Raw genomic sequence first — 22,400 nt, forward strand, 5'->3', positions numbered from 1 at the left:
GAGGCTCGCCCACTTTTCATGTATTCTATTCCTGGTTTCACAGACTCTTTCCCCTGCCCACGCGGCAAGCACCACGTGTGCTATCACGGCTTTGCCGGTGTTCTAAAATAATCCGTCTACCATAGGAATGTGTCCACCACGTCACTTCCAGTGACGTGTAATCAGCTGCTGGAGGTTTGTGGCGCTCACTGCGCATGCGCTAGAGGCCCAACCTCCTACAAACAGCTGATTTACACGGGTCGAGGATATATATGCCACCACATTCCTGAGCGCACGTTACTGTTTGTAAATTTTAGCCAATCAGTGTTGACTCCCAGGTAACTCGCGGGAGTGAGCACAATGTTATCCATATGGAACATATGAACTAGTACTGTCTTGCTGTAAAAAACTGTCAAAATGCACTGAGATAAGAGGCGGTCTTCAAGGGCTTAGAAATTAGCAAATGAGCTTACCTAGGTTTCGCTTTCAACAAAGAATTCCAAAAGAACAAAGAAAATGTTATGGTAAGAGTAAACTGGAAAGTTGTTTGAAAGTGCATGCCCTATCTGAATCATGAAAGTTTAATTTTGACTTGACTGTCCCTGATTATTTATGATTCTTGCTTTTGAAATAAAAATGTTTGCTTTAAAATTGTGCTTGTCTCGCGCTCTTTAGACAGGTCAAAAAGCTAATTCTGTAACCCAAGTATGCTGCAAATTGCCTGTACCGTTGCCTATCTTATCCTTCTTGATTTTTGGCTAATTAGGTCTAACAGTTTTGCTTTCCTCTAAGCAGTTGCTGTGTAGTAAATGAAGATAAGCACTTTTTTTTATATATATACAGCAAAAGCAAGTGAAAGAAAGAAATCCTTTTGATTATTAATATCCCATAAATATCTATTGTATTGCATTTTCTTTGCAAGGAATATCTTGAAACCCAAGGCCCTGAAAAAAAACCTAAGACTGATTGCAGATAGAAACCTGTATTGCAAGAGAAACTGTGACCCTGTGTACTTATTTTGCATATAACAGCTATTTTTTGTTTCCTTTTAATTGTTTTTTAGAGATGTAAAAGGGCACCTGAATTATGAACACCGGGTATTTAATAGTGAGGAATTTCTAAAAACCAGAGCTCCAGGAGACCAGCCGTTTTACAAGAAGGTCATTTAAAAAAAAAAAAATTCTGTTAACTTTTTTAAAACACCAAGTTCCCATTCAGTAATTTGTTGTAACCCGTGTCTATCCAAATGTTCTCCCCAGGACCTATTTAATGGGCACACAAACCGGGTGATTTTACTGACCACTCAGCTAAAATTTACACCAATATTATGCTAAAAATAATTTTTTCAGTGTTTTGGTAGAAATTATCATTACATCAATTTGTTAAATTAAGCAATACATTTTTATTTTAGATAGTTTAAATATTGTTTATAAATAACAAAAAAAATGTATAATGAAAACTGCACCCAAACTGGCTGGAAAACGTTTCTGTGGAGAACACTTGAGTATGGTGTTTTAGCTAAAATGTTATTTACAGTATATTGTCTTCTTATTTTGCAATAGGCAATAGAGTGTAATAGGTAATACAGAGTATAAATGTAGCGACATTACCTGTAAGACTTGTGATTATTTGGTTATATCAGATACTTTTAATTAATGTGTCATAGGCAAGTCTTGCTCTACAAAACTTGTATGTGTAGTATATCTCATTAGCTGTATAGCACTTAAGAGATTGGGACGACCACCAGGGAGGTTAGCGCAAAGATTAAAGGGACATTCCCATCAAAATTGAAATGCACATAGATAAATTACATTGGCATAAAACACATTTACAATATAGATGTATTGGCAAAAATGCTTCTAGAAAAAGTTATTACTGTGTTAGTGTTGGCATTTTTCTCTGCACGTGCATGTGAGGCATAGCTAGATATTCTCAGTGCACCAGCATTTTAAATGCTGCAGCTGCTCAGTGGGGCTTGTATCATGTCAGCATTGATGCATATTAAGTAATTACCAGATGATACAAGCAGCAAAGGCTCACTGAGCAAGTGCTGTGTTTAAAATACTGCTGCACGGAGCATACTTAAGTACACTCTTGAAACAGATATAGCTTTTACTAGAAGCGTTTTTGCTAATATATGTATTCACACGTGTGCATTTCAATTTTGGTTGGTATGTCCCTTTAAAGAACATACTCAGAATATCTAGGGTGATCGTTGCTTTGAACATTTTAAGCAACTTTTTGGAATTTTTTGATGCTAAAGGGACAGTTTACGCAAAAAAATTCTCCCCTTTAATTTGTTCCCAATGATCCACTTTACCTGCTGGAATGTATTAAATTGTTTACAAGTATTTCCTTTACCCTTATATTGGCATTTGAAATAGTTAATTTAGCCTGTGCTATCCCCACCTATTCTGAAAGTTTTTGGCCTTAGGTCCAAGCTATAGATAAGCTGTGTAAACACAGCCAGCAGAAGAAATTACACTCCCAGTGGGGAAAAAGATAAGGTAATAAAATGTTAATTTTCCATTGTTCGCTCCACATATTGGCCTTTGGTTTATGGACAGATATAAGATAAAGAAGCAGGTATATGTACACAATGTGATAAAGTAATGAAATCCAATTATGCCTACAAGCTCAACCCATTTTATTAGGTGATGGCTGCAAAACATAAAATCAGCTATTGCATATACACAAATAAACCTTAAAAAGCAAATTCCCATACATTTTATACTCTGCAGTTGGTAAAAAAGTGATTGAAAACACAGTAAGGGAAAAACAATTTTACAGAATACTGTCCCTTTAAGATATAGAAAAAAATGTATTGTCTTGGAATTCCAGAGCCTTTAGAGATGTGACCCTGTTGTTTTAAAGGGGCATGGATGGAAAATATACCATGCCCTCTTCACCTATACAAAGGTGACTTATGAATCTGTTTCCTGGAATGCACAGAACTGGATTCTCTGTCACCTGACTTTATATGTAACTGTAGATGTAGGCTATGAGTTTAATTCATTGTAGATAAATAAATGGAATGTTATGTCTGTTTTTTACAGGTGTTGGACACGTATATGTTTCATTCATTTCTGAAAGCCCGTCTCAACAAAAAGATGGATGCGTTTACTCGAGTTGAGTTGAACACCACTTCAACAGAGTCAGATGGGTAATTTTTGTAGAGAACTAGACAGAATTCCCTGTTTAAATGTCACTCACAAAAAGTAAGCAAGCCCTGGTGCTCAATATTGCCTTAAATTTCAAAAATCCTACAATGCAGTGTTGGTCACATAGGAGAGTACACTCGGTGAGCAGTGCAGCTCAAGACAGAAAAGTTCCATTAACGATCAAAGTTCCTATATCAGTTAAGGATCACACACACTTACCCCATTTGGAACGTAGTCAAAACACTCACTTGACCAAGATCCTGGAATAGGTGCCAATAAGGAAATCCGAACGTCATATGCGAACCACAGCTCCGGTGTGTAATTACTCACAGACCGAACCTTGTTCCCATGCGGCTACTTCCTGCACCGGTGTTTCTCCTCGAGTGTGGAGTGTGACGTCACTAATAGGGGGTGTGTGAGTATCGCATGAGTCTGCTCCAATCAGCTTTTCCAGCTCTTTAACTCTCCAAAGTGCTGTATGTACAGTGAAGGCTTGTCGCACCAGGTAGAGGTTGCTGAGACTCTTTGCAGAAAAGCGGACTCCTTGTAGTCCGAAATAATAATGAACAAAGACGAATGTAGAGTCTCTTAATAAGTTAAAACATCCAAAGACTTTATTTGTTGTACACGGATATAATCCAATAACACCAGCACAGAAACAGGAGACAGCTGGTCCTGCTAGTTTCGGCGTGGTGCCGTAATCATCATGGTGCAAACCCACAGAGATTTCTTATTATTGGGAGTGTGGGATAAACACTAGTTATACACCTCCTAGATGTGCTTATTCTACCTCCCCTTACCTCCTTCTTTAAACAGATCACATGTATTTAATATAAAGCAAGCTGTGTATTTAGATCTGTTCTAGGATAGAATGCAACAAAGTTCAGAATAAAATAGTTGCATTATACAGTACATTGGGAATAAATGATCTTTATCTACTAAATAGATGTATACCAGTTTGCATTCCTTAAAGGGGCATAAAGCTTTTTGTGCATAAATACCTGCATTGAAATACTAAATTGTGAAAGATTTATATAGAAACTAAATGGTTTAAAAACATTAAAAAGTGTTAGTTAACCATTTGCAACACCATTTATAAGCCCCGGTGAGTATGTTCATCTTACCTACCTTTATTTTAACCATTTAGGGCTTGCTGTAAATGGGTTTGTTTGTGTGTATTTATGCATATATAGCCGTATCACTTTGCTATAAATTTGCTATTGTCTATCTTTTAAACGGCACGAATTCTGTAGTTGACAGTTCCTTTAATGTAACACAGTGGTTTGTTAGGTTATGCGCACGGCATATAGGATAGTGACTGTGTGTTACTGACGTTGGCTAAACTAGATTATGTTATAGGGTTGGAGCGAAGAGATTTGTCCTGCTTACATGGGCTATCTTATTATATTGTTGCGCATTGACTGTAGTCGTATGTTAGTATCTGCCCGCTTAGAGCGCAGGGTAAATAAAGCGGTTAATTCAATTTTTCCTTTATTTTGTACAATTAAAAAATGTGTGTTTTTTTAAAACGTATTAGTTTTTTGGAGATTCCTGCTTAAAGTGTGTTGCATCTGTATTTGTTTTAACCCATAGACTGCTAAAAAAATGCTGATGAGTCATATGCTGCTCCTTTTGTGACCGTTAAAGTGTTAGTTTATTCATCAAAGATCTATTCATCTTTTTTGTGTCATAATCTGCACTTTGTTTTCTTAGACGGATAAGTTTGCTGTTTGACATCCCAAGAAGAAGAGGCACTGATAAAATGAACCGATTCCGACCAGAGCACATGTTTAGTAAGAAGTTGGTGATAAGTTTGCCAAACCTGGCCGATACGAAGATGACTGATGTTCCCTCGAGGCAGTTGTCTCTGAGAAAAATTGATCAAGATAATGGTGGGTATAAATAAAGCCTCTGTTGTATCTAATTGTGGTGTTAATCTTAAAACTGAATTCCCCATAAATATGTCATTAGTATCTGTAGCATAAAGAAAAGGTTGTAATGTACTATTATTTATTTTGTTCACCTTTCCTATAATATAAAGGTTCATAAAGCCCATAATCTGTCTTTAGTGATTCAGAATAGAGAATATTATTTGGGGGTTGAGTGTGTTCATTTAGCTTTTCATTCTGTAGCGGATATTATTTGGAGGATGGGGTTTGTGTGAAGACGAATGGGTAAACATTATTTCCCCAATTTCTCTGATTATGAAAGTTGAATTATTTAAACATTCATGCTTATAAAATATTCTAAGACTTAAATGCTGGGATTCTTTTGTATTAACTTTTCAAATTACTTCTATTATAAAATTGGCTTTATACTTTTGGTAGCCTTTGTTGAAAGGTAAACCTAGGTATGCTCAGGAGTAGTAATGCACCTCTGGGAGCTAGCTGCTAATTGGTGACTGCACGCATATACCACTTGTCATTGGCTTTCTTGATGTGTTCGCTAGCTTCCAGTGTTCCATTGCTGCTCCCAGTCCTATCCTCCAACAAAGGATACCAAGAACAGTATTCTCCTCGGGAGGAGGTGGTTGGCAGCATGAGGTAGCCAGCTGGGAGCAGTGTAATACTTAGCAATATTATAACAATTTCTCTTTGTACATTTTATTTAAAACATACTCTAATTGCATAATTTTACATAAATTGATTTAATTGATAATGTGCGCCTCAAACTTTAAAAAAATATATATTTTTGCTTAATATTGGCTTCAATTTTAGCCTTGTGGTCAGTAAACTCAGCCGGGTGGTGTGACCATTAAGGGCCAGAAAACGAATGGCACGCTAAGTTACGTGCAAGCAAAAAGGAGTTTATTGTGGGTGTTTGCGGGCATCGGGTTTACCACTCGTATTACAAGTTGAAAGTAAATGTGAATGCATGAGCGGAATCGCGATTTACACTAAAATGGTGACCGCGTCCTCCAAATTAGCAGCTAGCTCCCAGCTCCTGAGCCTACCTAGGTATGCTTTTCATCAAAGGATACCAAAAAACAAAGCAAATTAGACAAATATAAGTAAATTGTAAAGTTGTGTAAAGGAATAGTCTAGTCAAAATTAAACTGATTCAGACAGAGCATGCAATTTTAAGCATTTTTCTAATTTACTCATTCTCTTGCTATCTTTATTTGAATGCAAGCATAGGAGCCGTCCCATTTTTGGTTGAACACCAGGGTAGCGCTTGCTGATTGGTGACTACATTTAGACACCTATCAGAAAGTGCTACCCAGGTGCTTAACCAAAAATGGTCCGGCTCCTATGCTTACACGCTTGCTTTTTCAAATAAAGATAAGAAGAGAAGGAAGAAAAATTGATAATAGGAGTAAATTAGAAAGTTGCTTAAAATTGTCTGCTCTATCTGAATCATGAAAGTTTAATTTTGACTAGGATATCCCTTTAAAATTGTATTCTCTGAATCATGAAAGATACATTTTGGGTTGATAAGTGCAGGAGCACTTATATCTGTCCCTATTAGACCAAAGCAAAGGCCACTTATCAAGGTTTACATATAAAAAGATGCAAATTTTGCATATTTGTTATAATTTTATTTAAAGTGAAAGTAATTCCTAGCGTTTTACAAACGCTAGGATTAACTTTTGAAACAAATAAAGGGGAGTTTCATTCATGAAGTATAAGATACTTCATGTAGAAAGCTCCTTTATTTGTTTTAACTGATCGCCGTTCTTAGCTGCTACAGCTAATAGCCGTGCGGTACCAATAGCCGTGCGGTAAATCCGGTTCCCATGGGCGGTTTAGAAATGAATGGCTGTGTGTTGAGTTATTTTGAGGGGACAGCAAATTTACTAATACAGCATTTTGTGGAGCTGAAGTTCAACCTCCAAGGATTTTTAAACAGTGATGTAATCATTGTGAGATTGCGAGAAAAGTGACTGGCACCATTTTGTTATGCTTTGTTCAATCTGTTTACAGCATTACAGTGCAATCTGTGTCTCAGTGCTATTGTCTGGCAAATTTTACTACAGAAATTGTCACTATTTTCCAGGTGCAGAATTTATTGAATACTAATTGAATACTGTGCTAGTGTTAAACTAAATGTAGCACTATTGCACCGCTAATATATGTTCGTTCAAACATGTTTTCAAGCCTCTCAGTGAGAGCATGGATGAAAGAGTCCGGAGATGCAGGGGGAGTCTTTCTGCGAAACCATCCCGACTCATATTAACAGCTCCACAAGCATACAGCGCTGACAAGTTTTGCTGCCTGCTTTCTTCTCTCAAGTCCATGGCAGAAGCGATGCTACTATCTGTCACACTTGAAGGGCCGTGTTCCTGTTCCATGGCGTAGATTCCGGTATGATCGTTTCATTTTACTTTCGTCATGAATGTATTGTATTTCAACTGTTTATCCGAGCGGCTACCACCTTGCGGATTAACTTTGACACAGGGTCTCAGTGAGGCTCCTTTTGTATCTTGGAATCAAGGGTTAATATTTCCTGAGAGGGGTTATTGAACAGGGGGGTTTTCAATCATGTTTGTCATGTGATTCTGTCTGCTACTGTGTAGTGATACTTAGGCTCATGGCTCCATTTCCGCATTCCTGACCGTGTGGCGACGGAGAAATTCTGGTCCGCTGGTGTCTGGTTCATAGGAGGTGGTGAGTGTCCCAGCCATTGGGGGTGTAAGGTGCCGTTTAGATTTTTCTGATTGGTCCATTTTTTATTCAATATCCCAGTTATGGAGGATTCTGACTTTTTTGAGACGGATGTCTCTGATTCAGATTCTACTACTTGCGAAGAATATGAATTGGCCCGGGTGATACACGCCCATCAGTTATGTTCCGAATGCCGTTTTAGAGTGCTCCGTTCCTTGGGATCGGGGAATCGGGCCCGCTGAGCCATCTGCCTCTGGGGATTCTATTTCCCACAAGGCGAGTTCCCTACCACCAACTCTTAGTACGCATGCAGGTAACCTAAACGCTGCTTATACTTCTATGGAGAGTGGCCTGTTTCCACTGGAGGTTACGACACAGTTCCGCATGGCCATATCTTTGGTGCTGGCGCATCTGCACCTCCCGGGAGTGTGCTTACGATATTGTCCGTGTTCCGTTAACCGGGGCTCGTCAGGCGTGGGATCGCCTGGTCCAGTTCAGCCCTCCGGGGGAGCGACTGCCTCTGAGGCTTCAGGGGGTCAACTTTTGGGGCCGTGTCTTTATTTGTCCCAGAGGAGGTATGTTGCGCTTTTCTTTATAGACTGGCGCGCCTTCGTGTTCTACTAAGATCCCACTCTTAATGGGGCTGGGAATTCTCAGTCTTAATCTTCGCATGGCTTGCATGATTAGACATAAGGGGATGAAGTAATCTTCTTATAGTCTTTGTTATTTGAGTATCCTTTTCCAGTTCTGAGTTTGGAAGACTCGGATCCCTGTTGGGCTGGTCCTGCGGGTGTGTCCGTTCTTCATGGGCGATAACCTACAGGTTGCCTTATCTTTTTATTATCTTTTATTTTAATCCAGTGAGGATGGATTATATTTGGTTTAAAGCTCATGTTGTTGTAATATTTCCTCTGGGAACTTTCTTCTCTGGAATTGATACTCGCGATTTTGTGGGTCTACCGCCACAATGCCCTGAATGCACAATCGATCTCAGAAGTTAAGCATGGCCAGGCCTGGTCAGTACCTGGATGGGAGCCCGCCTGGGAACACCAGGTGCGGTAGGCTTATCGCACTGTTTACTTTTAAAAAAGTTTGTTCAAGAGTGAGGACGTGTTAGTCCTATGTTTGTCTGTCTGTTGTTTTCCTCCATATTAGGGGGAGACTCCATGTGGCTTTGACAGTGCTGGGGCCCTTGGGTCCTGACTGGGTACAAATCCTTCTGTCTTTGAGGCCTAGTTCAGACACGTGGCGCCTTTTATACCTGGCTGGTCCGGTAAGGGGGCCGAGTGCTCACACTATAATTTGTGTTGTTTTCCTTGTTTTTATTTTACAAGTTTTAGGCATCCTGAGATGACTTGATGGTCCATGGTTTGCCTAGGGGCATGGGAGATTGAGTTCACTCCTCATTAGCCTTTCAGTCTAGTCGGCCGGGACTCCGTTGAGATCCACTGCGACATACATCAGCTGGTTTCCGATTTTGCGGGAACTAGAGTGTTTCCTTCCTATAGTGGGTTGGAGGTTTAGAGGATCTAGGTCCTTCATTCTGTCGGTTCTTGGCAGCCTTGCCTTTTTTAAGGTCTCTTTGGGAGTGTCCTTTGAGGACTTGTTCCTTTTGAGGCTCTCTTCCTTCGGGTCGAGACGTTCTGGTCTTCTTCCGTTTTTTTTTTGGCGGCTTTGGTTTTTTAATTTAGGAAGTGAGGGCCTTGCGACTTTTTCTACTTCCAGGAGTTGGTCGTCTCCATATCAGGGACGATAGACTGTATTGTCTCCTTTTCCAAGCTTTTGCTTAAGGGATGTTTCTACCAGGGTTCAGGATGCTCTGCATTCTTCTTCCTTGGGTGTAGTCCTCCGGAAGGATAATCTGAGAGGATTATGAAGACTAGCCTTCTTTATACTCTCTTGTTCGGGTGACTCTGTTCTTTTTATCATTTCCCTTAGTCTTGGACTTTGCGTGCATTGTTTTTGCGGCCTTTGGGCTCTAGAGTAATTGCGTGACTTTGTCGAGGCTTAGCACCTTGTTGGGGGGGTGTTGACCTCCTGCTATGGGTGTTCTCTTCCCTTTGGGCTGGGAATTACGAGTTAGAAGGGAAACAGGAAGGCGCCAATAGGGTGATAACGTATAAACCCTGACAGGTAAGTATAACGAGAGAAGAGGTACTCACAAGCAGGGCGGCACTTGAACGTGCCTAGCCAAGCGGGCCGGGACCACAGCGTCGCCCGGGAGACTCACAACGGCAACAACACCAATCCTCGAGCCGGACCAAGTTCCGTGTGGCCAATCAGGAACGCTGGATGATAACACACCTCCCTCTTCGTATGCCGATACTGATCACAGGCATAGAGGGTAGGAGACAGGAACCAACTGTGTAAAGCTCTCCCGAATACCGAGAGTTTGAATCACACAAGCCAAAAAAGCTGGAAAGAGGAAGGAGCAAACTCCAGCAAAGTTACTTTAAACCAGTTTATTAAAAAGTTTAAAAACAATGCATAAAAGCAACGCGTTTCTCGGCTACACAGAGCCGTTTCATCAGGCTGTTATACATATTCTAAAATGCCTACTGCTTTAAACACTTCCTCTAACTAATCAAAACACTAGAAATTTAGACGCCCCCTCTCCACATTTTGTTATGTATTTTTATATCAAACAAACAGAACACAATTGCAATAATGGTATTTGATTCTAGTTGTGATGTGACCAACAACATTATGCTAAATTAAATTAGACACCAAATATTAGGGGATCCCGAATTGTTAATTTTAAATGGCACGCACTGTTTTCTTGCACTCCCCATATCAGCTGTGATGGACACGCACGCTGATGTGGAGAGGGGGCGTCTAAATTTCTAGTGTTTTGATTGGTTAGAGGAAGTGTTTAAAGCAGTAGGCATTTTAGAATATGTATAACAGCCTGATGAAACGGCTCTGTGTAGCCGAGAAACGCGTTGCTTTTATGCATTGTTTTTAAACTTTTTAATAAACTGGTTTAAAGTAACTTTGCTGGAGTTTGCTCCTTCCTCTTTCCAGCTTTTTTGGCTTGTGTGATTCAAACTCTCGGTATTCGGGAGAGCTTTACACAGTTGGTTCCTGTCTCCTACCCTCTATGCCTGTGATCAGTATCGGCATACGAAGAGGGAGGTGTGTTATCATCCAGCGTTCCTGATTGGCCACACGGAACTTGGTCCGGCTCGAGGATTGGTGTTGTTGCCGTTGTGAGTCTCCCGGGCGACGCTGTGGTCCCGGCCCGCTTGGCTAGGCACGTTCAAGTGCCGCCCTGCTTGTGAGTACCTCTTCTCTCGTTATACTTACCTGTCAGGGTTTATACGTTATCACCCTATTGGCGCCTTCCTGTTTCCCTTCTACAGATTTCCTTACCGTCGACGCACGCTATAGAAGAGCAGCCATATATCGGATTGTTTGCCACATTCGTCACCATAGGCACACCTCCATCAAGGACTTATTTTGTTTTTGATATTGTTTTCACGAATTACGAGTTAGTCTGATACCCGTTCTCCGGGTTAGCCCGGTTATCTCCTGTGAGATCTGATTTCTTCAGACGGGGGTATCTGGTGTTCCCTGGGGGTGTCGTTCGTTTTAAGACGATTCTGGGTCCCGGGTCTAGGGTCCTTGTCTTGGATCCTTCTTGGATCTCTGGAGACTTGATCCTGCGGTCTGGTTCGGGACGACCCAGTTTTTCTGGGAGACTGTTATGACATAGGGGCTAGCTCATTGGGCTTGCAAGCAGGTAGGCCAGGGTTCCAATCCACCTTCGGGTACTGGTTGTAAACTTTAAGGCCTGACTTGTCCTTCGGACGGAGTATGCTCCTTTTCATGGGGAATTTTTTCTCTGTTGGATCAACATTGGTGTCTGGATGCTTGTTCATTAGGTCCTTGTTTTGATCAGACTATGGCTTTCATGTCTTTTGGGCATGTGCGCTTTTCTTTAGCTGTGCCCTCCCCTTTGAGGGGGTAGTTTGTCTTCCTTAAGAGCTGGGGTTTCCTCTCTTTGGAAGGGTTGTTGTCCTACCTTGTGTTTAGGAGGTTGGAACAGGTGGCTTTATTTCTGTAAGAGGCAGCAGTCTGCTGCTCTGTGGGTCGCTCCGTTACAACTGTTGGAAATTGAAATCTCCATGTAGAGACAAAGAGAGTTTTGACAGGTCTTCCTAAGGATCTATTGCACTTATCTTTGTATTAGGTCCTAGGGGGTTCTCCTTGGGAGTGCCTTATTTTGGGGGTTTTCTGTTCCCCCTGTCTATCAGACATGCCTGTCAATTGGGCTGGTCCGGTGTTTGGAGCAGAATCTGCTTTTCTCCACGTTCAAGATCTGTGGGAAGGACTGGCAGCTCTTGGTTAGCCTGCGACGTTGTCCATTGGTTAGTGGATGCTTAGCAGACTGAGGGTTGGTGGTTTTGATCCTATCTTCAGCTGCTCTTTACTTGCCTTGCAAGTATTCAAGTTTCAGAGTCATCTTTAGATGACTGCAGTGTGCAGTGTTTTGACTTCAGGTGTTGTACGTCAGATGTTCACCATTCTGAGCATGCTACACCTTTTTGTGACTTTGGGGACTTTCGTCTTCATTTGTCTTCTAGAGTGCGGTTACACTGTGTTTAGGAGAGGATTCTCTTCTCTGTTTCAGACTCCCGGTCTTAGCCCGTGGTTTCTGTATTTCTGGGGTCTGGGTGTTGCCTCACCTTGTTTCTATGAGACTGGTTGGGTCTCTGTTAGCTTGACCCGGTTTCTCGGGTTTTTGCTTTGTGTTTTTATTTGGGACTCGTTGTGCCTTTTTTTAGTTTTTTTTTTCTGGAGTTCTTTAAAAATGTTTCCTCCGTGTCTTTTCTCCTTTGTGGAAGAATACGGTAGTTTGTTCTTTTCTCTAGTAAGGGGGTGTTGTTTGGAGACCCACTACTGGGCGACAGTGTCTCCTGGAGGCTTGTTGGCTCAGTCGAGTCAAGTTCCTGCGGTCGCTAGCAAGGCTTGTGGACTATCTGCGGGTTAGTGTTCTTGGGCCTTTTCCTTTTTTTTCAAAGTTTTTCTCGGCTTCAGACGAAGCAGGATTTTGTTGGTTAGGGATTTTCAGGCCTGGTGCCCTCAAAATGAGCCACCTCTTGTACCCTCCGTTTTAGCGTTCAGTGTCCTTTATGGCTTGGGTATTGTTTCCCAAAAGTAATGAATGCAGCTGTGGACTCTTTCCATTTATGAAGAAAAAGTTAAATTATGCTTACCTGATCATTTTCTTTTCTTCACAACTCCACACAACTCCCCGCCTTTATTTTTTCTGTGAGGCGTCTGTTATTTTTGTTCTTCTGGCACATTTTCACCCTGGTGTTTCTTCTACTGTTCCTTGTTCCTCGGCAGAATGACTGGGGGATGAGGGAAGTGGGAGCGGTATTTAAGCCTTTGGCTCTGGTGTCTTTGCCGCCTCTTGCTGACCAGTTTCTGAATTCCCAAAAAGAATTAATGCAGCTGTGGACTCTTTCCATCTGAAGAAAAGAAAATTATCAGGTAAGCATAATTTAAGTTTTTGCATTAAAAAATAAAAGCAGTCTTGAAGTCCAACAACACGCCCCTCTAGAAAATAGCCTATTGTGTGTTTATACCTCTATTGCTGTGGACAGTTACAAATAGAAATAACTCTTTGCACTAAGAAAACAATCACTGTGTAGCATATTGTTGTTAATTTGTTGTAGAAATGTTTAGACTTGGCTGATATGTTATTCAATAGAGAGGAAAAAAACATGTCTTTTTAATTACAATGTATTTGCTGTCTCTTAAATTGCTTGTTCCCTGGTAGGTGGATGTAAATTGCCCTGATATTATTGGATTTACAGACTAGAGATCTGATTTATGAAAAACTCGCTGGCATGGGGAGAACTCACATCAAATCTTGTTTTTAAACATTACATTGCAATGTATGTCTTTGTCCTTCTCATACAGAACTACTAGCAGGATAGACGGCTTTTAAACTAAAGTTTGCATTTCTAAAATTCTTTGAAGGACCTTGCAGTACTTTTAATGAATTAAAGTTCAGTATCTAAAAATAATTTTAAAAACAGTAGCACTTTAGGTCATTAAACTTTACAAAGACGCTTCTTTTTTAAAAGACTTACCATTTTGTTACGGTAAACATACCGCAGATCCTCTGCCCGCATCTCCTTGTATTGAATCTGGCTTCCTCCAATTGTTGAGTGCCCCACGAGCTGAATGCCAAAGGGGGCACACACTGATTGTAGGAAGCCGGATTTGTCATCGATATGCTTAATACAGAAGGCGATGCGGTCGGCGGAACGGCATTATGTTTACCATAACACAATGGTAAGTATTTTTTTTTTTTAAAAAGAAGCATCTATGAAAAGTTTAATTAAAATGCCCTTTTTAGATACTTGGCTTTAATTCATTAAATACATCAGTCTAAAAGACAGAAAAGAAGAGGTGCTTCCTTGTGCGTATCGGCTATGTACAAACAGACAAATAGAAACCGGTATTGCTCAATCTCATTATTCTCACAAAGGGAGCAGCACCCAGTTATGCTATTAGAGGCAGACTGGAGTCTCACAGCGCTCCAGCTCGCTGACACTGTGTTCTCAAGAATCCGGATACAATGTGCTCCAAGCCCAAAAAAACTGCAGTCCGACTTGACTTCAGAAAATGTAGCAGGTAACCAGGCCCAGCTAGTCGGCAATGGAAGGTGATCAGGCACGATGTGATATGTATAAAATCACACTTTAATAAAAGTAAAACAAACTTTAAAACAATCTGGCACTCATAAGTGCATCCGTATGTTTCCCTCTGTCTCAAACGAGATATAATATTTGTGCCAATTTCGGGGGGAATGGTTTCCAAAGGGGTCATTTTCATTTTGCAGTCTGTATTGCCATGGTGGTGATCATGATGTCTAGAAACACTATGTTTGAGTGAACCATTTTTTATCTTCCTTAAATGTTCACTCCACCTTTTTTCTTATTTTTCTGGTAGTGCGCCACAAATATTGGGCCCCAAATTCGCAGGTTAGCACATAAATTACAAAACTGTTATTATATGTGATGTGTCCCAATATTTTTTTTCTCGTCACTGTTGATATGATGGAATGTGTTTAATGTGTAATAAATTTACACGTAGCATCTAGGATGATTACATTAAAATGCTCCATTGATAGAAAAAATATTATCCTTAGAGAAATTTCTATTGGGGATTCGTTTAGATAGAAGGACCTTACTAGGTGGTAATTTCTGTTTAATGGTAGGTGATCTAAATGTGAAATTGGGAGAATGTTTGATAGTATTTTTAAGAATTGGGTCTCTAAGAAGTACAGGCCAATGTTTACCTATAATTCAATTTTTTTTTTTTTATTTTTCTATTTGAGAATATGCAATACAAATATTCCAAAGATTGAGTGCAATACATATAAGATGTATACATATGAACTCGTATACATTATTATATGGCATTGTGAATATTTACATCTATAGAGATAACAATACTCAGTGTACAATGTAATCTTGAAGCAAAAGAAATAATATCATTAAACATTAATCTCCATTTTAAATTACACACTCAAAGATGTAGCTAAATGTAATCTTCTAGTTAGAACTCAGCAACCATATCATACTCAATTTTAATCATAACTATAGCTCTCATATAAACGAGCCTCCATGGTATTGGACGGGTCACTATTGAACCCACAACCAGCAATGAAAATTATAAATAGTGGAGGATTAAAGATATGTCTTAAATTCACTTTTGGGTTCAAGGATACTATATTATAAACAAAATATGGCACCTGCCATATGGTCTAACTATTGAGTATATCAGGTATGCAAATAAAAAGTTAGGTAAAGTGTAAAGAGGAATGATTTCCCACAATGGTAAAGGAATGTCTTATGTAGACCAATTATAATGTGGGAAGAGAAATAATAAAATATTAGTCAAGTTAAACAGGAACCATAGATGTAGCTATAAAGCATATGTGCATGAGGTTCTGGTTAGGATATATTAAGAAATATAATATTTATTGCAGTGTTTGCAAGATAAACGGCAAAATAAGTTTCTGGTCAAAATTAAGAAATGCCAGAGTACTATAGGTGGGGGGTGGTGGGTGTCCGGCAAATTAACAGGACAAAGATCCTCTTGAAAGAACTATTGGCAAAGGTGTCGCTTATAAACTTATTATACCCCAAATTTAACCTATCTATAGGACACTATCAGACCTTCTAAACCTTGTATACATTCAGAAGAAAGAAAGTGAAGATATAACAATTACTCTTAAAAATCAGGTGTTAGTATTAGGATATAACAAGTGCTCTCAAGAAAATTGTTAGCCTAAAACAATATCTATCTATCTATCTATCTATCTATCTATCTATCTATCTATATATATATATATATATATATATATATATATAATATGGTAAGATCAATTTGGGAGATTGTACAGTTCAGACTATATGGGGGGGGGGGGGAATCTAGCACGTTAGCATGACATAGACATTCCTATAAGGGCTGTTAGCAAAAGGGGTTACATTTGGGCTTATTATAATAAAAAAAGTAATATCCAAGAGGACTCATAAAGATAACACATATGGTGTTAAGTGGAGTGCTTGATTTCTTTAAAGAATGTCCCCATATTAAGTGATTGGAGCTTTGACTATGTGTTTTCCATGAGTGTAATATGAGCTATGGGATGTAGCAGTAGAACGATGAAAACATTGACTCTCCTCAAGATATGACCAAACATACAGACCCAAGTAAGAAATATATACTGTATGTCATTAACTCAAGACTCCGTAAAGAGGTTGCTGGTAGTAGAAGTTTCATAGTATAACAAAATTAACATAAAATGGCAACTGAGTGTACATTACAACAGTCATTATAAATGCAGATGAATTATAGCCCCCAAAGCTTTATTGTCATGTGTATTCTTAGGAAGTCGCAACAAGGACCAATAATAAAATTATGTAGAGATCATCTAAAAGGCTTATAGGATTTTGTCGTAATGTTTACTCCATATTCTAGCTATGTAACCGTCATGAGGAGTTAACATAAACTAGAGAAATATTAGTAGTCTCTAAAGCTACCAATGTTATACACGAACAGATATAACAGAACACATATGTACCAGTCACCCTACACCCATTTTAACCTGGGTGTTTTGCAGGCCTCAGAAAAACCATGCATGAACGGCAATAATCAAGCAGGGGGAAAAGGCACTGAGTTCAGGAACCAGTCTTTCAACTACTGCTTCACGGGACGTGCATTGAGCAAAACTTAACAGGTAATGTAGCCTCCACATAGATGATATTCCCTCGGGTGTAATCATTTCTCTTCTTCATAAGAGTGAAGCACTCCGATCATGCAACTGGGTGTTAGCGGCAGTAATATCCATTGACTCTGGGGGTATTTGGGAACCAACACCCCCAAGCTTTCCTGAGTGAAAATTTTGGGGAGCGTATTCTCCGGGAAGACTCTCCACAGTAGCGCTCGTTGACGAGATCTCTTGAACCGACCGCTCGATTACATGGGATGTCACATACCCAGCCGTCTTCATTAAAGTTTCCGAAGTATACAGTAGATACTGGGGCCCCAAAGCATCACCGCCATTGCTATTTTTATCAGCTGGGCTTAGCTAAACCTCTATTGGTGATCCACTATTATCTGCAAGATCAAGGGCTCTGTTTAAAGCTGCGGAAAATGTAGGCTTATAAGATTCTAGGAGTTTGCCAATTTCAGCTAAAATCTGATAAGCGTCCTCCATCGTAAGTGTAGAAGGTGAAGGTAACCGTATGTACTGTTATTTAGAAAAGTCTCAGGTCATGCAGGAAAGTGTAGGCTTATCTGTGTAGAATAGCTCTCCCACCATGCGGTTAGAAAAATGGCCGCTGCCTGCTCAGTGTAAGAAAAGGCCTCCGGTCCTAACTTGAAGCAGTTGTATTGGTGCCGTATTTTGACATTCGTTGAGTAGATGTCAATAAAGTATCCCACTATTTTCAGAGGGTTTAATTTGCTTTTGAGTGGCGTCCTGAGTCGATTTTAAAACAGTGATAGTTAGAGCCCTGAAAATATGCAACCATTCTCATGCGCTGTGGACTCCGCCCCACCTATAATTCTTTTGATTGCTTTGTAACTGGAATTATATTGTGTGATAGAACTATGTTCTTTGTTGTCTACCTCTATCTTCTTATCCCTTTTCTCAAACATTGCTGAACTATCCAGATTTCTTGCCCTCTGATACCCATTCTCTATAATTTCTGACTCAGAATGTTTGAGCTTATTGGAACCTCCTGCTGTTATGTGTCTGCATATCTAGTATTGGTGTAAAGTGTCTGTTATTGTGTGAGTCATCTATTGTCCTTTTGTAAGTCAGGATGTGATTAGAGTCTTGTTTAACTAACCATTGTCTGATGTTTGTCTTATTGTATAATATTTTGTTTCTATTGATTATGTGGTGACTGCCCCCCTTTGTTGGAAATTTATAAAAGCTGTGTTTTCTGTGCAATAAAGCAGTTCCTATTTTGACCCTCAAGCATTCAGTCTTGGCTAATGTTATTGGGGGTAGCTATAACAACTTGCAGCGGACATTATTCTAATAGCGGCAGGTATCCAGTGGCGGTTCATGGGTTGGCGTTTGGTGGGAGGAAGCTGACTTTAGCGGGTATACCCAGTCTGGGGTACCGAGATCCGCTACAGTAACCATTTGTCAAAATGAACAGAATAGTAGTGGATATGTAATAGCCGGTTACTGTTAAAAGTCACGTCAGTTGTGAGGTGCTGTAAAGTGGTATTGGCTAGCTCAGTGGGTGAGACAAAAGTAGTAATTATTCGACAGGTTATCAGTAAACTCTGCCACCCCAAGATGTACAAAGATAACTCCAAAGCTCAATCCGTATCGTGTGTGTAAATCACACATCAGGCAGGAAAATACTGGGAGATAACCCGGAGGTTTTAAACTGACCGCCCGCTCTCTGGTATCGGCGTGTCAGTTCCCAATCCAGGAACCCAAAATAAGGTGAAAAATCAAGGGAGCTTCACTCACGCAGAGAAAATCAGAAGTCCTGTAGTCCGGATTCAGGATAGATGTAGCTGGAACGAGTGGCCAGGAAATAACTTGCCCCACTTCCTCCTCGTAACCTCTATCCTATGTAATCCGATCACATGACTATGGCCTCTCCAATCCAAACAGCAAGACAGTATCAGAAGCTGACGTCACTTAGTTGCCCGGCTTACCACAAACACGCCTGTGAATTAAAAATACACTAGTAGACACATCAAAGGCTTTAAAAGTGGAGCGGATCCCTGAAGTCCACTTGAGAGTATAATGCAGAAAAGAAGTCCAAAAAGCCTTGATATAGCAAAAGATAAAAACCAAACTATTAGCGTATAAAGTTAAAAGCACACAGGAGGAAGTAAAAATAATCCATTGGCCGACCAAAAAGATAGTCTATCTTTTTTGGTCGGCCAATGGATTATTTTTACTACCTCCTTAGTGCTTTTAACTTTATACGCTAATAAAGTTTGTTTTTTATCTTTTGCTATATCAAGGCTTTTTGGACTTCTTTTCTGCATTGTACAACCATTTGTCAAGTTGGAAAACTAATATTCCATTTAGCCAATTTCGAAGAATCCATTGTAATTGCAGTACTCAACAGTCCTATGATCAACAAAGTAAGATCTTAAAGAAAAGATTTACCAACAAAGGATATCCATCAGAAATAAATTATAGAGAATGGGTATCGGAGGGCAAGAAATCTGGATCGTTCAGCAATGTTTGAGAAAAGGGATAAGAAGATAGAGGTAGACAACAAAGAACTTAGTTCTAGTTTTATCACACAATATAATTCCAATCACAAAGCAATCAAAAGAATTATAGGTAAACATTGGCCTTTACTTCTTAGACACCCCATTCTTAAAAATACTATAAATCATTTTCCCAATTTCACATTTAGAAGAGCACCTAACATTAAACATAAATTAGCACCTAGTAAGGTCCTTCTATCTAAACGAATCCCCAATAAAAAAATATCTCTAAGAATAATAATATTGTTTTTTCTATCAATGGAGCATTTAAATGTAATCATCCTAGATGTTCCATTTGTAAATTTATTACACATAAAGCACATTCCATCACATCAACAGTGACAAGAAAAAAACTTTAAAATATTGGGACACATCACATGTAATACGTTTTGTAATTTATGTATTAACCTGCGAATGTGTGGCCCAATATTTGGAGCGCACTAAGAGAAAAATAAGAAAAAGTTGGAGTGAAAATTTGAGGAACATAAAAAATGGTTCACTCAAACATAGTGTTTCGAGACATCATATTCACCACCATGGCAATACAGACTGCAAAATGAAAATCACCCCTTTGGAAACCATTCCCCCCCAAATTGGCACAAATAGGATATCTTGTTTGAGACAGAGGGAAACATACTGGATATATAAATTCAGGTCTTTGTATTCCCTCAACAAGAATATTAATATGGCAGCTTTTTAATTAGATTATCACATTTCATTCTAGCCACTCCCCTCTTTTTTCTTTTAGTCACTTATTCCCACTCACTAACATTATATTACAATCATATTAGAGCAGTTATTTCTGCACTTTACATTTATTAAATAGGATTTCACGTTCACTTTATTAACCATTATATTTGAGATAGTTTTATATACAAATGATGCATATTCAATTGTCAATTACACATTATATTTTAAAGTTTAGAGATAGGCATCTCTCACTATTTTGAATTCAGAGTCTATCTATATATCCATACTCACAGAAGATTGTATTTATGCACTTTTAGCTGTCCATTGTACACAACGGCAGCGACACAAGCCACTTGTAACACGTTTAGATCTGGTGTCCTGTTTTTCCTAGATAGAAATATTGTTTCTTCATGATATAGGGGGCCTGCAAGCACATTCTCTTAATAATCTTTTAGAGTAGAATTTGATTCATTATCTTAGGCCCGGGTAATTCTGACACCTAAGGGGTGGGAACTTCTCTGTGCATTTTCACAGTAAGTCAGACCCATTGTAATACAATCTACTTGAGACCTATTTGCATTATTGAATTATGAGTTGTGAAATAGCGCCACTTATGTTTTGGTGGCTAGGGCAGCTCTTGGTTGAGGAATGAGTGATATGGATACATTGTACCTTCATTTTGGGAATGGGAGTTTGGATACTATGAGTGATACTAACAAATTGTATCTCTATTCATGGATAGGAATTCAGTTGGTTTAATTACTAATTGGCAACACTGTTGCGAAACCATGTTGTAGGAAGCCTCTACTAACTGATTGGTTGAGGTAGATTTAAATAGCTAATGAAGTGATATGTTTTTATGCCTGATGAAACGGTCAGTGGACTGAGAAACGTGTAGTGTACCACACTGATGCACTTATGAGTGCCGAATTGTTTTAAAGTTTGTTTTACTTTTATTAAAGTGTGTTTTTATACATTTTACGTACTGCCTGATCTTTACGATCACCTTCCATTGCCGACCAGCTGGGCCTGGTTAACTGCAGCATTTTCTGAAGTCAAATCGGACTGCAGCTTTTTTGAGCTTGGAGCACATTGAATCTGGATTCTTGAGACAATGTTGGAGCTGGAGCGATGTGAGACTCCAGTCTGCCTCTATTAGCACAACTGGCTGCTTATCCCTTTGTGAGTATATTGAGATTGAGCAATACCTGTTGCTATTTGCCTGTTTGTACATAGCCGATACGCACAAGGAAGCGCCTCTTTTCTGTCTTTCAGACTGATGTATGTATGATTCCTTCACAAGCTTGTGTGATTGGAGAGAGCGGCTTACCCATGCATCCATGTTTCCATTTCCCTAAGAAACCTCCTGGGATCCATCATCCTTGATATGATCTGCATTTTTCTCACTATTAGGCTGGACTCTGTGGTGCCCCCTGCTTATCTGGACTTTGTTCTAGTATTAGTTTGGTTTGTAATTTAAATGTATTAAACTTTACAATTACTTTAACTGAGATGTCTGCTGTTTAAAATAGATATCCACAAAGCATGGCTACATGGTATTTTAGTGTGCCATTGATAATATGGTTAGAAACCGATGTATTAGAATATACATGTTAAACATTTTCTGTTGAAAACCACATAATATAGTTTGGGATCAGCATATAAATCCTTTACCAGTGCAGACCTGTACTGGTTTAAGAATGTACTAAATGTAATGAGATATCTTTTAATATCTGTACACTAACAAGATATCGGACCATGAAACTATAATGGATTTGCAGTACTTGTGTATCCGAACTGGTCTTTCATTTTAATATTCTGTCGTGTGATTTACAAATACTAATTAGTAACTTGTAAACTGTAATTGAGTGGAGATTTAATCTTTTGTTAGAACTGATAGCCTGAAAAGCTTTTGAAAAAATGTAATAGAAAAAGACAAAATGCTTTTAAAAAGACCATTAAAATCCAACTGAACTGACATCTGATGCACTGAGAAACATTTGCAGATTATACAAATCACATGCATAATTTAGCTCCAACACTTTGTGTTGATCTATTTTGTAAAATTTGTGATCCATTTTTTTATTCTAATTCTCTCGTGGTGTGTAATTAATTTTGCACAAAATAAAATGTAATTAGATTGAAATATCCCTTATATCAATTCTAACTTGTAGATAACACA

The 22,400-nt window shown here is 39.2% G+C and overlaps 1 protein-coding gene across 2 annotated transcripts in view; it reads left to right on the forward strand.

Moving 5' to 3' along the window:
• DENND3 (DENN domain containing 3) overlaps nt 1-22,400 on the forward strand; it is a 322,502-nt gene that overhangs the window by 192,489 nt on the left and 107,613 nt on the right. For both annotated transcript variants that reach the window (XM_053715396.1, XM_053715397.1), the window contains 3 exons: nt 1,043-1,139; nt 3,036-3,142; nt 4,854-5,032. In XM_053715396.1, the coding sequence (XP_053571371.1) occupies nt 1,043-1,139; nt 3,036-3,142; nt 4,854-5,032 (383 nt within the window). The remainder of the gene's footprint in view (nt 1-1,042; nt 1,140-3,035; nt 3,143-4,853; nt 5,033-22,400) is intronic.

Source organism: Bombina bombina, chromosome 5 (genome assembly GCF_027579735.1).
Source record: "Bombina bombina isolate aBomBom1 chromosome 5, aBomBom1.pri, whole genome shotgun sequence".
NCBI classification, from domain to species: Eukaryota; Metazoa; Chordata; class Amphibia; order Anura; family Bombinatoridae; genus Bombina; species Bombina bombina.